The sequence below is a fragment of the Nuphar pumila genome, chromosome 4 (assembly GCF_984573655.1).
Source record: "Nuphar pumila chromosome 4, dmNupPumi1.hap1.1, whole genome shotgun sequence".
NCBI lineage: Eukaryota > Viridiplantae > Streptophyta > Magnoliopsida > Nymphaeales > Nymphaeaceae > Nuphar > Nuphar pumila.
Genome location: NC_143252.1, coordinates 146,296,626 through 146,313,678, shown reverse-complemented (window position 1 = coordinate 146,313,678; position 17,053 = coordinate 146,296,626). Strand labels below are relative to the sequence as shown.

The 17,053-nt window shown below is 38.0% G+C and overlaps 1 protein-coding gene and 1 long non-coding RNA gene across 4 annotated transcripts; both read left to right on the top strand.

The window, feature by feature from the left end:
* The first annotated feature begins 360 nt into the window (after window positions 1-360).
* LOC149841549 (pyridoxin (pyrodoxamine) 5'-phosphate oxidase) lies at window positions 361-14,910 on the top strand. 3 transcript variants are annotated; one of them, XM_090003903.1, is made up of 15 exons: window positions 361-525; window positions 654-866; window positions 1,021-1,059; window positions 3,582-3,749; window positions 3,857-3,962; window positions 5,316-5,479; window positions 5,620-5,862; window positions 5,948-6,036; window positions 6,299-6,349; window positions 6,495-6,585; window positions 10,948-11,052; window positions 11,127-11,197; window positions 13,806-13,901; window positions 14,554-14,620; window positions 14,702-14,910. In XM_090003903.1, the coding sequence occupies exons 1-14, from the start codon at window positions 382-384 to the stop codon at window positions 14,618-14,620; spliced, it is 1,647 nt and encodes a 548-aa protein (XP_089860029.1). In that variant the 5' UTR covers window positions 361-381; the 3' UTR covers window positions 14,702-14,910. The 3 variants fall into 3 exon arrangements, 2 of the variants coding, with proteins under 2 accessions (XP_089860029.1, XP_089860028.1); XR_016431451.1 differs by having other exon boundaries at window positions 364-525; window positions 11,137-11,197; window positions 14,554-14,910; XM_090003902.1 differs by having other exon boundaries at window positions 364-525; window positions 14,554-14,910.
* A 509-nt stretch (window positions 14,911-15,419) lies between these two features.
* LOC149841548 (uncharacterized) lies at window positions 15,420-16,325 on the top strand. Its single transcript, XR_016431452.1, has 2 exons — window positions 15,420-15,683; window positions 15,769-16,325. It is a non-coding gene; the product is annotated as an uncharacterized LOC149841548 (long non-coding RNA).
* The last annotated feature ends 728 nt before the right edge of the window (window positions 16,326-17,053 follow it).

Below are 17,053 nucleotides of genomic sequence, written 5' to 3'. Positions count from 1 at the left end.
CTGCCTCCATCCCTGATTCAAACGGGGCTGAGGCCGGGCGGAGCCCCGTTTCCCCTTGGTCTAAGGATTGGGGACGAGGCCGGGATTGCAACAGGGATGGAGCAGGGCGAGGGAAAGCGTAAGTCCATCCCCGCCTCCATCCTTGCAGGAGGATAGATTTTAACCTTCATCCTTGTCTCCATCCCCGGTCCAAACGGGGCGAGGCAGGGTGGGACCCCGTTGTCCCCCCGGTCCACTGCCATCCCTACTTGCGGTTAGGGTGGGCACTGCTGCGGGTCGATCCATACCCCCTTGTGGGGTTTCAGCGGGTCAGGGTGGGCACGTGCCCACCCGCCTCATAATGTGGCTGTGAGAAGCGCTGCATAGGCATAGCATAACATTATGTTGTCATGGGGGAGGAAAAGGATGGCCGATCTTATCATCATCACTGCTACCTCCTCTCTTTTGCCAACCTCCAAAATCACCTCGAGTGCTCTCCTCACAGCCTCCTCGATCCTCGCTCTCCCTACCCTTCCCAAGCCTAAGGTATCGAAACGAATCTCTCCTCCTTTGGAAGATGAGAATCTTTCTTTTAACTTCAATCTTTGCTCTGGTCGATTGCCTGTTTAGCTCGTCGTTATTTTTTCTTAAATAATTTCTTGGGTGGTCCACAGGCTCGACGTCCTTGGTTCCCTGCTCTTAGAACTCGAGGCATCTGCAGCGCATCTATTGAATCGGGGGGAGTCATGAGCGGTAAGGTGGTTCCCCAGAAATCCCTGGAGGATTTGGAGTCCCCCGAGCGGATCTCTTACCTTACTCAGAAAGAGGCGGCGGAGATCGACGAGATCTTGATGGGCCCTCTCGGATTTAGCGTCGATCAGTTGATGGTAAAACTGCATTTCTTCTCTCGATTACTCGATGTGATTTCTTGCTTTCTCTCATTCGATCTGAAGTAGTCTTCTCTTCTCTTTGGGCGGCGAAGCGAGGGAGGGCTTTCATTAATTGTGCATTTTGTTGATTTATTGGAATTGATGTCTGTAGGAACTTGCTGGGTTGAGTGTTGCAACCGCTGTCGCGGAGGTGAGTGCCCTTCTTTATCTCGCGTTTTGTTTTTTGGTTTAGTTCCGAAGATGCTATGTACAGTGATGTTCTTAGACAATTGCTGGAAACCGCTCTATCGAGTTGAACACGTCCGATATGATATTAACTGTTAAAAATTTTCAAAGCGAAGTCTGGAACAAGTGTGATTGAAATCTACCTAAGAGTTGATCTTTGATTTATAAGAATGTTTCGAACCATCTTACCAACAAACGAGGCGCTCTCTTACAACCCAAGCTGTTCTATCCATTCTATTCATTCACTGTTAAAGTGTTAGGCAGTGTCTTAAAAGGAGGACAGTTGCCTACTAAATCATGGATGCTTCTATTTTTCGACAGGATAAAAAAAATAAAATTTTTGAGTAAAGATTTTGATTCTATCCTTTTCTTAATGTGATTGATATTAACTAATTAAACTGAAAGTTATAAAACAAAAAATGAAATGAGTTTCATATATTGAGCAATGCACACAACGAACCCATGCTTACGCAGAGGAAGATTGAGGCAAAACAACAAATTGTTGTAGTGTATTTGTATATCAGTGTCGTGGATAGTCACCATGAGCAATGTCTCGGTTAGGATTTTTCTTGGTAGTTTCTCAAGAAGTGTTTTTTTTTCCCAGAAAATCTAAAAAATTTAAGAAGTTTAAAAAGTGTAAAAAAAGAAAACAAATAAGAAATAATAGGCCTTAATGGTAATTTTCTTAGAAAAATATAAAGAAACTGTTAGAGAAGTTTTTAAAATACAAAAGAAACAAAGCATTAGAAAAAGTATATACTCAAAATATAGAAAATAAGAACAATTATTGAAAATATCATGTTACTATCATAATATATTTGTGATGTTTATGTTATTGTCAATATTTTGAAAAATATCATGATATTTTCATGGTTTATTGTTTAATGCAAAAAAATCATTAATATCACTATATTTCAAAATATTGGCAATATTGGTAGTTTGGTACTATGGTGTCATCTATTAGTTCATAACCTCCCTGTTTCTCAAAGATCATAGGAACAAGTAGTCGGTTAAATTGCAGAAAGCCTTGGGACAAGTTGATGAATCAACAAAGTGAAGCAAATCTCCCATTGAGTGATTCCTAATATTGGTGTATTAGGCTTTCAGACCACTATTTTACTCATTTTTGCTTCATTCGCATGATAATAACAGATTTCTAAATGAACTAATAAGTTTGTCGTTGTTTATATATATATATATATATATATATATATATATAGGCCAGTAGAATATGAGAACTAGAGTGTGAACTAGTCATTTAAAATATTTTTTTTTGCAAATCCAACCCTTCAGATGGTTCATTTGCTAGGAATTGACTATTGGATCATGCTTTTTCGATGAAAAGACATGATTTTTGGATGCTTATTTGCGAAAATTCTGAGCTGTCGATTTTCAAGCCTTAAAAAATCCTGCTTATGCATCTCAATCAGATGATTCAAGAGGCGGTCCCTTTAAAACCAGTCATGTAGATCACATCCGTATGCTCAGATTTAAGGAAAAAAACCCATGAAAATCTTGGTTCACATGGTATTTCTCATATTTTAGCGGCACACACACACACACACACACACACACACATATATATATATATATATATATATATATATATATATATATATATATATATATATCACTTGAAGGTCAAAATTCTGAACTCTAATTGGAAAACACTTTGCACAAATGGGAATTGTGGAAATACCAACACATGAAACAAATATATTCTGCTTATGAGCGTTCCCTGGCTAGGGTTCACATAAAGGGGAGGGTGCATTTCATGCGAAACACACTTCCCACCCTAAAAGTATTTCTGAAGTGGGGGTTGGCTGGTGTGGATGGGAATTTATTTTCACCAGTCAGTAGGTTATGTGACCCATTCTGAGTGGATGTTAGATCGTTTTATACAACCAACTTTTTGGATTATTGGGAGAAATTTTTAACTGATTTGGTTCATTCCTCAATTGCTGGCATGCATGTTCTCAAATGAGTGAAAACCTGAAACAGATGGTGTCACTTTGCAGCATTCATTCCATAGTCACAAATATCAGCAATATTTTCAAAATATCGTATATTATCACTGTATTTTCAACAAAGGATATTATAGGTAAAATATCATGATATTTTGAAAGTATTGCCAATTTGATAATATTGTGATACTTTTATTGTTTTTATTTATTTTCTACATCTTAAATATGTTTTGCTTATTTCTTTTATTATATATGTTTATTGCCTAAACATGATATTTTCTTACTTATTTTTTATATTTTTTTTAAAATTTTTAAGCACTGAGATTTTCCCGCGATTTTTTCAAGATTTATCATCAAACCTATAATATCGCGAGAAATAGCCTCGCCGAGATACTGATATTTGTGACTATGATTCATTCATTAGGCTATGCCAATGGATAGCTTATAGTTACCTAACACGTATGTTGTCCATTTACGTAGTTGAAATCAAGCATATTATGTAACAGGGTATTTTTCTTGTTAGGTCTACAAGCCAAGCACACACATTCGTGTTCTTGTTATCTGTGGCCCTGGGAATAATGGTGGTGATGGTCTGGTGGCTGCTCGGCATCTACATCACTTTGGTTATAAGCCATTTGTTTGTTATCCAAAGCGTACATCAAAGACTCTTTATACTAGTCTGGTTACTCAGGTGTGCCTTGTTAACATGCTAGGCACCATAGTCTATTGAACTTAAGTTAAAAAGTTTTGGATGACATTTCACTTCTGTATTATCCTTTTATTTTGAAATTTTTGCAGTTGGAATCCTTGTCAATTCCCTTCATAACTGCAGATGACTTGCTGCTCGACTTATCAAATGAATTTGACATAATATTAGATGCAGTGTTTGGATTCTCATTCCATGGTAAATTTGCTATGTTCTATTCATTAACTTGGATATTTAGAAATAGACTTGTAAGAAGCTCTGATATGGTTCCATGCGCCATAATAATCTTAAGGTTATAGGGACCCCTATCTATGGATTGCTTCATATGATAATGCAATAATTGCTACCGTAGGAGCTGTCCACGCCATCTAAGTCTCTCTCTCTCTCATATATATATATATATATAGCATTGGATCTGTTCATGCCATGTAAGCATCTCTCCCTCTCCTACCAGCTTAGTGTGTGGGCAGTTTGGTTTTCATTTTTTTAATCTCATATTCTATAATGCAGGCCTACAAACGTGATCTTTATATTTTATTTAATCAAAAACATCTTTTAGATTAGAAAGTTCTACATTTTAGGTTATTCTTAAAGGAATCTAAAAATCAATGGCTCATGTTGGATTTAAATTTGACGATAAAAGTTTAGGCTTTCTAACTGAAGTTGTTTGATCGAAAGCATGCTTGTCGTAAGCAAGCATATAAGGACATGTCTTGGTACAAATTAGGCAGAAACCACTTGCAAATTTGAAAACTAATTTGTTCATTCAACTTTTCATACACTAAGCTGTTAGGAGGAACCAGTTACCCTATATATACATATTACATACATACATCCGTGCGTGCTGTGTAGTCATAAAATATCACAATATTTTGAATTTATTGCATTTAAAAATATTTTTTCAGAAAATATAAAAATTTCAAAATATTGAAATGCATGAAAATACTCTAAATGAAGAGCATGATATTTTTTGACAAATGTAGTATTTTTGTTTTTTTATTTTTTGAATTATTAATTTTTTATTTGTTGTGATTTTCCTAGGAAAATTGCTTATTTTTAATTTCTTTGAGTGAGTGCTTTGCTGATATTGTTGCTAGTCCAACATTGGTGACTATGATACGTACACGCACTCATACAGGTATCTATGCATATGTAACAAGGATTTCAACATTATTTGATCTTCAAAAAGTGTGCATGTTCCAGCCCTAGAGCACCTTATGCTGGGAAATCCACGTAAGACCTTCAATATGACAACATCCTCCAGTTTAACTGCAAATTTGGGTATCCTAAGCTTATTGATAGGTTATTATCTGTCTGTTGAAATGTTTAGCAGCATATATGAAATATAATCATGTTGGTAAAAGTATAGGCTTTTTTGGCTAGTGTACACTTGTTCAGTCTTGATCATTCCATCTTGAAGTTTAATAAGCTACCATATAGTTTCTATGCTTATCCATAGTTTGAAAATGTAGTTTTTTGTATTTATGGTTCAGTAAATGGAGTTGACCTTTGTCTAATTTATTTGGGTTATCTTATCTGATGGAATTGTAGGTACACCTAGGCCCCCGTTTGATATTCTTATTCAACGCCTAGTTGACTTGCATAGTTTGAATCATGGTGCAAGAATACCTGCAATTGTGTCCATAGACATACCTTCAGGATGGGATGTCGAGGATGGAGATATTGATGGAAGAGGAATCAAGCCAGATATGCTGGTTTGTGTTGGTCAAATATTTTAAGTGGTCTTTTTGTTTTGGATATTTGCAGTTTTTTGTTTTTTGATGAGAAAGTAAATCTTGATCTTAGTGCATTGTTTCTTGAAAATTTGAGAAGTGTTGAAATTTCTTTCTTCAAGGTTTCTTTGACAGCTCCAAAGCTGTGTGCCAAGAAATTTTCTGGTCCACACCACTTTCTAGGCGGTAGATTTGTCCCTCTAACAATTTCACAGAAGTATAGGATTAACCTTCCACAGTATCCTGGAACTTCTATGTGTGTTCGACTTGGAAAACCTCCAACAGTAGATGTTTCATCTTTAAGAGAGAATTATATTTCTCCTGTTTTTCTTGAGGATCAGGTGAAGGATGAGCCAATAGACCAGGTAGAAGGGCACCATTCAACACATCTTTGTTTGTTTATTTACAGTTGGTTTGTTTTTCACGTATATATATATATCAAATTCACAGTTCCGCAAATGGTTTGAGGATGCTGTTGCTGCCGGTCTGCGCGAGCCGAATGCTATGGCCTTGTCGACTGCTGACAAAAGTGGGAAACCGTATGTTTCTTTCAAATCAAGCTGGCTTCTTTCTGGTCGTATTTTTCTTGCCATTTAGGAGATTTGAGCATCTACTTATCTTCTATATCTTTTCTGAATGTTTAAGAACTTGTCATGCTATCTTGCAGGATTTATAACTTTTTATTTTATTTTTTGGCAATCTAGGATTTATAATTTCTTATTGGATGCATTTGCTTGTTCTTATAGAGGTGTCTTTCCTTTGGTAGTCTGTTTTATATTTTCTTCTAATCATTGCGTGCAGTTCTTCAAGAATGGTGTTACTGAAAGGCTTTGATGAGAATGGTTTTATCTGGTAGGAACTGCTTCTGAGCAGATGTTGAGTAGCATTACATCGTTCCTTTTTATTTTCACATGATGGTCTTGATTTTTATTATCAATCTTCTGAATTTATACTTCTGGTGATGCTTATTCCATTTTTTCTTGCCCCCCCTGACTAGGTACACTAATTATGAGAGTCGAAAGGCAGTTGAAATATCAGAAAATCCAAATGCTTGCCTTCTCTTTTTCTGGGATAGTCTGAATCGCCAAGTAAGCATTTTCATTAGTTGTACCTTTCTATTTTCTTTGTAAAGGCCACTAGTTCTGATCTAACAATTGGAGGAACAACTCTAATTTGCTCCAAGTCTCAGGAGTATGTGAATCCTGATTTGTTGATGAATAATGCTGATTTTCAAATTCCTTTGTTTTATTTTTCCATGGACTATTGATTGACTAAGAATTTGATGACATTGTGAAAATCTGTCAACAATGCACCTATGTAACCGGGACACGCTAAAATGGTCGTGTACCCGTGTCGACACGGGGGGCAGGTACTGGACGCAGTGCAGGTATGCCGTGGGTCGGGTCCAACTCAGACCCGAGTTTTTGTTTTTTTACATAAGGTCGGAAGGGAGGGGCCATTTTGGTCCCGCTGCCCTTCCCGCTTTCTCTGCTCTCCTGAAACCCTCATCCTCCCCCTTGGCAGAGAGAGAGAGAGAGAGAGAGAGAGAGAGAGAGAGAGAGAGAGAGAGAGAGAGAGAGAGAGAGAGAGACCTTTCCCTTTTATAACTTGGTTTTGTTGTCCAGGTTTGGTTAAGATTGTGTATCTAATATATATTTATTCATATATATGTATGTATATATATATATATATATATATATATATATATATCTGTGCATGTGTTAATATATATAGTCTATGTATTTGTATGTAAATCGAAATACCCATCAGGGGTATTTCGGCAAATTTTCATTGTAATAGTGGTCAGCTCATTAGGGGCTGACTTTGTATTTTTTTTCTTTTTCATTTTCTTTATTTTCTTTTTTTAAATTGTATTGCATGCGACTGTTTAGGACAACTTCAACTAGCTGTTGGGCTGTGCCCAACGGTCACAAATATGACACTTCACTCTCCCTCTCTTGTGGTTATAAATAAGGGTTTTCCCCTTATATTTTATAATGCTTTCTTAAGCATTTCAACAATATGCAAGTTTTATATTTTTAGTTGTGTTCTTTGTCCTTTAGTGGCTTAGGTGTATGTGCTTTACCCATAAGTGGTCCATTGTGATTTTGTATTGTGTTCTTGTAAGCCCATAAGAGACATTTTATTGTTTTTGTTTTTGTTTCATTACATGGTATCAGAGCTTTGGTGCTCTTGGGTTGTGATTTATTCGTAAAGGCCAATAAGAGGATTGAAAGATTGGTGAAACATCAGTTTGTGGGATCGTTGCATTGAGAAGCACATCATCAAGTCTCTTCAACAAATTTCTTGCTATCTTCTCCCCTTTCTTTTATTTTCTAGCTCTTTCTCTCTCTCTCTCTCTCCTTGTTGTAAAAATGAAGGACCAAAGAGAAGTCATCTCCATTCCTGTGAGACTTAATGATTCTAACTATGAGATGTGGGCATCCATAATAAAACATAAAATATGAGAAAAAGGTATATGGGGTTTGGTTGATGGCACCGAAAGAGAGCCTAAACTTATGCTCACCAAAATGGAAAGGAAGCGACTCTCCAAAGAAAAGATATGTCTAAAGCCGTTACCGAATATGAGAAAAAGTAGAAAGAATAGAGGATGAGCCATTTCAAGATCATTGGGTGGCTCATCAATAGTGTTGATATCAAAAAATGCCCAAACTTAGCAAAATTTGATTTTGCTAGTGATGCATGAAAATATCTTAAAGATATGTATAGTTTAAAAGACATAACTTATATATGTAATGTGCAAAATAAGGTAAAAACCATGTGATCCACCTCAGGAGGATGATGATGATTCACTCGGAGAGGATAGCGTAGGATTGATTAATAGATGGTCAGGTGAGCTGAATTGGACCTGGCACATCGAGCCCCTCTCGGATTTGACAGAGCAACCTGCCAAACCTTCGATTGAGAACCCGCCTGAGCTTGAGTTGAAGCCTCTATCAGCTTCTCTCAAGTATGCATTCTTAGGAAAATAGTAGACCTTGCCTGTGATTATTGTGGCAGACCTGTCGAGCACTCAATAGTGCCAACTTCTGCAAGTTTTGCATGAGCATAAAGAGGCAATAGGAAAAGAGCTGAATTGATTGATAGATGGTCAGGTGAGCTGAATTGGACCTGGCACATCAAGCCCCTCTTGGATTTGACAGAGCAACCTGCCAAACCTTCGATTGAGAACCCGCCTGAGCTTGAGTTGAAGCCTCTATCAGCTTCTCTCAAGTATGCGTTCTTAGGAAAAGAGCAGACCTTGTCTGTGATTATTGTGGCAGACCTGTCGAGCACTCAATAGTGCCAACTTCTGCAAGTTTTGCATGAGCATAAAGAGGCAATAGGTTGGTCAGTGACGAATTTAAAGAGAATAGATCATTCCTTTTGTATGCATCGTATCATCAACATAAATGAGCAAAATTACTGTTAAAATGTAAAGTATCATCAACCACACCATTTAGGTTATGTTGTAATAAAAGTGTTATATATATTGTTGAAAATTATACCTTTCATAAGTGCACTAAGCACGTCGAGATGAACTGCCATTATGTCAGAGAAGAATTTTTGAATAAGACGATTTCGCTGCCATGTGTCATATATGAAGATACACTTCTTTACTAAGGCCTTTTCTTCACCTAGGTTTCATTTCTTATTAGGCAAGCTTTCAGTGATCACACCATAAGTTCGAGGGGGAGTGTTAATGTATATAGGGGTATTTTAGTCATTTTTTAAATATAAGGGTATTGTGGTCATTGTACACATTGTATATTTTTCTTATTTTTATTTTTTATTTTATTTGTATTTTATAAATCCTAGATTAGGGTTGGGCTTAATGGTCTTTTGACCATAGAGCCGTTGGGATCTCCCAAACGGCTAATAGCCGTTGGGGAGACCCCAACAACTCCCTCTTGGTTCCCTTGTGTATAGAAAGGAGTTCAAATCAGAGTTACCGGAAGCGCCTAGGCAAAAGGGGAAGCGCGCTTCGGAAGCAACGTCGCGCTTCGGAAGCGTGAGGGGAAGCGTCCCCCTTTTTTGGGAAGGCGCTTCCCTTTTATGGGAAGCGCGTCCCCCTTTTATGGGAAACGCGCTTCCCATAAATGGGAAGCGCGCTTCCCCCACGCTTCCCCCACGTTTCCCCCACGCTTCCCCCCTCGCTTCCCCCTCGCTTCCCCATTTTTCCATTTTTTCGCTTCCCCTCGCTTCCTAGGTCGCTTCCGGTTCGCTTCCTAGGTCGTTTCCGAGACGGTTTGGAATTTTCTTCTAAGTGGTCCCCCGCTTCCCCGCTTCCTAAATTTTTGAAAGTGCCTCGCTTCCCGCTCCCGCTTCCCGTATCGCTTCCCGCTCCCGCTTCCTTGACTGGTAACTCTGGTTCAAATGCCACATCATGTAATGCTTTTGCTTAGAGCATTTTATTGAATGCAAATCCTATTTTTTATGTTTATTGTGTGCCCTTAAGTGGGTAATTTGTGTGGATTTGTGTTCATGTAATTGATCCATAAGTGGTCATTGTGATTGTGTACGTCTATAAATGACATTTTTGTATTTAATTAAACTTGGATCCTATGTTCTCATGATTCAGAGTCTCAGACCCAAACTCTCTCTCTCTCTCTCTCTCTCTCTCTCTATATATATATATATATATATAGCTGTGTCCCCGTACTCCTACTTTTTTGAAATTGCTGTGTCGTACCCTCCGTACCCGTGCCCAGGTGACAACAATGCACACATGCATTCACATACAAAACACAAGTGCCAGCCCTCTACTATGTTCTGCCATTTTCCAGGGCCGGTTTGGTCAGAAATCTGTGGCCAAATTAGAGGCCAATTAATGTCTGTAAGGAAGCCAGCAATTTTGAACAGTTAAAACTAAATGAGTACTCAAATGCTCTCCTACCAATTTCTTTCTATGGAAGGCCCAAAACTGGTAGAAGGGGACATCTTTACAAGATGGTGCTACCTGTGTTGCCTGTATTATCATGGCCCAAAAATGATATACTTACACACACACACAAGCACATTACCAAAAGGGCTGAAATGACAGTGTCCAAAAATCGCAGAGCTAGTTTCTGGCAGGACACATTTCCATTATTCTGAAGTGGTTTAAGGAAATGGAATTGGGATGTCAAAACTGGTAATTTTGGAGAGCACCTATAAAGTGAATACAGTAGCTGCAGGTTTCCTAAATAAGCTCTCAAATTGGAAGTTCTGGGTGATATGGTTATCATCTGATATACTGCCATTTTCATCAATTCCATTACTCTAAAGATGATAGGAAATTTATAATAACCAAGTAAACACCATGCATTTCATGTTTGTGTTTAGACCATTGTCAGTGTCCTAAAATAGAAGAGTAAGGAATGTAGAGGGATTGGACAAAGGTGAACATATCTTTTTGCTTGTATCTTTGATTTGGAAACTTGTCCTGTGTTTTTTGACATCATTGTCAGGTAAGAATAGAAGGAAATGTACAAAAAGTTTGTGAAGAAGAGTCTGAGAAGTACTTCCACAGTCGCCCAAGAGGAAGTCAGATAGGAGCCATTGTCAGCAAACAGGTCTGCCTATTTTTTGTTGATTTTAAAATTGACTTTTTGCATTGCGGAGAATGCTAACTTGTGATCGGAATCAGAGCTCTATAGTACCAGGAAGGCAAGTGGTTTACCAAGCATATGAGGAGTTGGAAGCCAGATTTTCTGATGTGTAAGTTTCAAGTGAGATGGTGGTTTTAGGTCCTTCTGTACTTTTATTAAAGTGTCTAATTTCATTGCGTCCTTTTAGAAAAATGACTTCCACTAGTTAAGATGTTAAATTGCTGCATTACATGTAGAACAAAGTTCAGTTTCAAAATATCACAATATTTTTTGGAAAAAACTCTTTTCTTATATTTTAAGTTTACATTTCCTATTTTTTTTGTTTCTTTTATATTTTTAAAACCTTTGAAAACTTGTTTCTGTATATTTTGGAAGAATAATAATGCAAGACTTATTATTTTCTTATCTTTATGGTTATTATTTGTATTTTTTTAATTTTTTAAAGTCCTGAGATTTTCCCAAGAAATACAAAATTTTGAACATCTCTCCAAGAAAGCCCTCGCCGAGAAATTACCTTGAACGATATAGGTGACTATGATACAAACATACAAAAACAGTGAGTAATTTAAATGAGCATGCAATTTTATATTCACTGATAGGTCTCTTGATGTGCACTGCCCCCATGGCAGTGGTCCCCAATGTCAAATTAATCAATGTCATAGGCTCATGGCTACTCCAAATCTTTAGATCTAAGCAAAATAGAAAGATTTGTTACCTAAACCTGAAAAGAATGGATTAGAATGATATAAATCTCCTTCCTCTGGTTCCAATCACCAGAAATCCCATCCTTCTCATGGAAAAACAAACTCAAGAATGAAGAACCCAAAAAATCCTCAAAGTCCTAACTCTTGCGTTATTGTATGAGACAGTTACATACAACACAATATCGATACACCTTTGTAACTAGCTTCAGGGTTGTGCCTTATTAGTTTTTGTCCTTCTTAGTATGGTGTCATAATGTATGGTTTGATACTTTATGATTTTTACAATGTTGACATACATTCCTTTATGCAAAGAGAACTTTGTAGTTGGGACACCTTTAATGGACATTGCCCTCTCTTTAGTTGATTCTTGTTGGTGGGGTAGTTTTTTTCTTGTGCTAATTGGATCTCTTGGTTTTATTCTCGTGCTTTATTAGTTCTATTGTGTACTTTTGGCTGCTAGCCTCTTGGGGTGTTATCTTTTCACTTTGCCCTCTCCTCCTTTTCTTTGACATAAAATTTTTTGTTATGCCTCAAGAAATCACAATTATTTTTGTGTTTGCCAGCTTTGAAGTCAGTTGTGCTTGAAAAGTGTGGAAATTTTCAACTTTAGTATTATAATGTGTTAACTGTTGGCCTTGCATCACCAGCTTAAACATGAAGGTCAAATAGGTGTTGGCTGCAGGCCTAGAAAGATATCACAGCACAGTTAGGACATTCTAATGCATATTTCTTACTCAACATGATATAACATATCATGTGAATCGAATTTATGCATGTTGCTTTAATGACACACATGGAGGCATATACAAGTTGAGGTATGTGAAGTTTTTTTTTTTAATTTTTTTTCTTGATGACGAGAAACCTGCACTTAATGACACCCCCTCGAATAGTAAACCCCCGGTGAGTGCCTTAGCCCACAAGGAGCACCCACCAGGCAAGCCAATGGTATGATCCCAAGGGGGAATCGATCCTGGGCGAGATGGGGTTCTTCCATCTTTCCAAGACAACCCTAACTACTTGGGCAACCTATGTTGGGCTGATATGTAATATGTGAAGGTTATGGGTTAATATATACAAAAAATATTTTAAGGATGTTCAAATCATATATTTAGATAGTGCAATTCCTGGTGAATGGGATTCATGAAATAAAATCCAAGGATCTCTACACACACTTTAAGTGATGCAAGTGCACTTCTCAAGAAACTGTATACTAGAATATCTTTTTTTTTGAGAGAAGTATACTAGAATATCATCAAGAATGACTTGAACAAATTTTTTCAAAACAGGATTTAATATATCATTTATTGATTGTATGAAATAATTGGTGCATTTGTAAGCCCAAATGACATTATTAACCATTCAGACATATACTTTGTTTTGTTTTGAAAACATTCTCTGAATGCCTTGCTTCATTATTGTGAAATGCATTTTGTATAACTAGTATTGCAATTTCAATACAATAGTGTTGTATCATAGTGTTTTGTAAAAATCATAGGCTTGCATAAGATAAAAAAAAATGTGAATACTCTGAAAGCTTTCTTTTTTTGTTCCTTTTTCTGCCCCTTCAGTTTGGGTAGTGGATGGAGTTGAGAACTAGCTCCCTTTAGAGAGGGGTATATGTGGGTCTGGTGGGTCCATATGCCTCTCTTTGCCAACTTTTTTTTGGATCTTATTTCAATTGAAGAAACTATATAAAATAGAAATAGTGTCAAAATGATGCAATATTACTGTTTTTTAAAATGTCATGTAATGAAATCTTGCTGATATTTATGACTAGACTCACACAACTTCAAGATGCAAATTGTCAAGTGTATTGTTCTGACTAAATGGAAAATCTTCAATATCCCTAATTTGGGTGTTGGACTCTTATGAATTCCTAAGAGACTTCATGTTCTGGTATTTGGTAGAATGAATTTATTGTAGTATCTGATGTTGCTTTGCATAAGTACAATTCTTTTCCATCCATGTACTATTAAGCTAATGTAACTATTTCTGTGGTAAACTTAATTGCAGGGGCTTAATTCCTAGACCAAAGCATTGGGGAGGTTACCGTCTGAGACCAACCATGATTGAGTTTTGGCAAGGCCAGCAATCTCGTTTGCATGATAGGTGAGTTTGGTTCTTCATCATAAAACTGGAATTCTTGTAGAACCGTTGAGAGTGGTGGAGAAACAATGACACAAACTATTACTAGCTACTATACCAGTACTGGCCATCTGCAGATTCAAAAGAGATATTTCATCATTTTTAGTGTTTTGACGTATCCTATCAGTTCCAACAGTAATAGCTAACATTGTTCAGCATGGGTTAAATGCTTTCTCCCATAATAACATATACCAATTGGTATTTCTATGGTTCATAAAGCTCTTTATTAGGAGTCGGTACACAAAGATTTATGGTCATTTCTTTCAAAAGCTCCATACTATTATAGATCTTGAATGGATCTTACTATTCTTCAAAGGTTGTAATTCGGTGGGAAAGGAGAAAGTTCTTTTCATTGTTTACAGAAGAATTGGAGAGGTTTTTAGTTTTGAGACTGATGTTTGTGTCATTTAATAAGGTATGTAAATTGAAGGGTATCTCACTATTTTAAGGCGATTTGCTCAACTTGGAACAACAGTTAGAATTGGAATTACACCTTGCTATCTGAAAATTGTGTTGTCTTGAGGCCTTTCTTGTCTTATTTTGATTAAGGTCTTGTTCTAGCCGTTCCTTGTAAAAGAATAATCAGCACTGTTAATGTTTCAGTTCTCTCTGACAGGTTGAGATATTCTATAAGAGAGATTGAAGGGAAACATGTGTGGCGTATTGATCGCTTGGCTCCATGAGTAAGTTAAAATGCCCCTTTCTATTGTTGTCTAATTCCTTCGATACGTTGATCAAACTCATAAGCTTCAGTTACATATCAGTGATGGTCAAAGCCGATGTTAAATGATGGGGTATATTCATGTTGGAGCTGTTCAATATGGGTTTTGATTGATTCACCACCCGGTGCTAAAAATACCAATGCATAAAAAAGATGATTGGATTTGGAGTCTTAACTTTTGTAAGATGTCTCCCTGGGGTTTCTTGTTTTTATGTTGTTTTTCCTCTTGGTAATCTCAAGCAGTTTTTCTTTCTTTTTTCTTTTTAGTGAAAATGAGAGTAATTTTCTAGTGACAGTCTCTGTGATAATCAGTATGAATGGCTATAACATAACTCAGTTATTTTTGCGCCTTGAACAAATGTGTCCTAAACCAAGACTAGAATTTAAAAAAGGAAAGAATGCTAGTTTAATCGAGACTATCTGCAAAGTCTGCTAACACCCCCCCCCCACCCCCGATTCTCTTTGTGATCTCGTGTGTGCATATATATATATATATATCATTTCTGTTCAAGGTCATATTCAAATGCATTGAGATTGTCACGGGCCTATTTACTTCAATAAGCCAGCACAACGCGATAGTCCTTTCTTACCGCCGCAAGCTTACTTGTCAGCTCGCTTGCCAGTCGCGGAAGCTTGTAATCAGAGTTCAAGAGACCAAGAGAGAATAGAGGGAGAAGAATTGCAATCACAAGAAGCAATCAAAACGAGGGTGAACAAAAGAAAGCTCAACGCATTTGATTCATTCATAATTTTGCCTGCAGGCTATTACAATTCAAGTATACGGGCTGCCTCTTCGGGATATTGATTCACCTCAACCGGGTAGCTTACATCAGACTCAACAAAAGTAAAACAGACTCTAAGCGCAACTTTATAATGTGAGTCACAAGGGAACATGCTCTCCCCTTCAAATCATGTGTTGTCCTCGACGCCATCTGTTTCATGGTAAGCCTTGACTTCAGTCGGATAGCGGCTGTTTATTCGGAATGCTGGCTCCCACGTAGGTTCTGCTGTTTCCTTCTACTGTAGTAAGTATTTTTTCGCTTCGCCCAAGTAGTTGACCTTGTGGTGAAGGATCTGACTAAGGTGCTTCTTTGCCCGTTGTACTGTCAGGGCCCTCTGCATGATGGCAACACGTTGTGGCACACTGCGTTTTGGATTTTCATCGTTTGGATGAAACTGCTTGAGGTTGCACACGTGGAACATCGGGTGCACCTTGAAGTCTTGGGGCAACTCCAACTTGCTCATCTTCTTTGTGATGGTGAAGGGTCATTCATACTTTCTGAGCAATCCACGGTGCCGCCCACGGAAGATGTCTGTGCGATCTGGATATAACTTCATCAACACTTGGTCCTCAACTTGAAACCCAACAGGCTGATGATGCTTGTCCACCCACTTCTTCATTCTCTTTACCGCCTTGTGTAAGAATGCCTTCGTCAACTCATTCTGTTCGTGTCATTCGCGAACAAACTGATAGACGAATGATGACCTTTTTTCTTGTGCGGCAAGAGTGTGCGGGGTTCGTGGTTGCTGCCCCGTGGCTATCTCAAATGGGTTGTGGCTTGAAGACTCGCTCTTCTACAGATTGTAACAAAACTGTGTCACGTCAAGGAGTTTCACTCAGTTTTTCTGATTGACACTAACAAAGTGCCTAAGGTACTATTCAAGTATCCTGTAGATGCGCTATGTTTGTTTATCTGTCTGCGGATGAAAGCTTGTTGAAAATAGCAAATCAGAGTCAAGTAACCAAAATACTTTATGCCAGAACTTTTTTGTAAAGCGAGCATCGTGATCACTCACAATTCTCTTTGGTATGCCCCAGTGCTTTACCACATGCTTTACAAATAACTTTGTAGTCTTCTCTACAGGTCACTCCTTAGAAGCTGGGATGAAGGTGATATACTTTGAGAAACGATCTACCACGACCAGAATAGAACTGAGACCCTCTACCTTTGGCAGACTAACAATGAAGTCCATGGAGATGCTATCCCAAGGACATTCTGGGATTGGTAGGGGCTCAAGGAAACCGACAACCTTCTGGTTTGTTCCCTTATCTTGTTGGCAGATGAGGCATGTTCTCACATACCCCTCCACGTCGTCTCTCATTTGCGGTCAATAGTAGCCGCACTTAAGGAGTGCTAAAGTTCGCTCCTAACCAGGATGGCCGACCCATAGTGTATCATGACACTCCTTAAGCAATTCTCGACGAAGGCTTCCCCACCGCGGCACAAAGACACATCCCCCTTTTATCACGAGGAGGCCATTCTGTAGCCAAAATCGTCGAGTCTTCCCTGCATGCGTCAGAGAAACAAGGTGTTGCGTTGTCGGATCCTGTTGCATATCTTCGCGGATGCGGCTCAGCAATGCACCCTCCAAATGCACTTTAGAAGGCTCTGCA

Coding starts and splice junctions, on each gene's coding strand:
- LOC149841549 (XM_090003903.1), top strand. CDS start 382: ATGTTGTCATGGGGGAGGAAAAGGATGGCCGATCTTATCATCATCACT. Junction 11,053..11,126: donor GAGCCATTGTCAGCAAACAG/GTCTGCCTATTT, acceptor GATCGGAATCAG/AGCTCTATAGTACCAGGAAG. Junction 13,902..14,553: donor CAATCTCGTTTGCATGATAG/GTGAGTTTGGTT, acceptor TCTCTCTGACAG/GTTGAGATATTCTATAAGAG.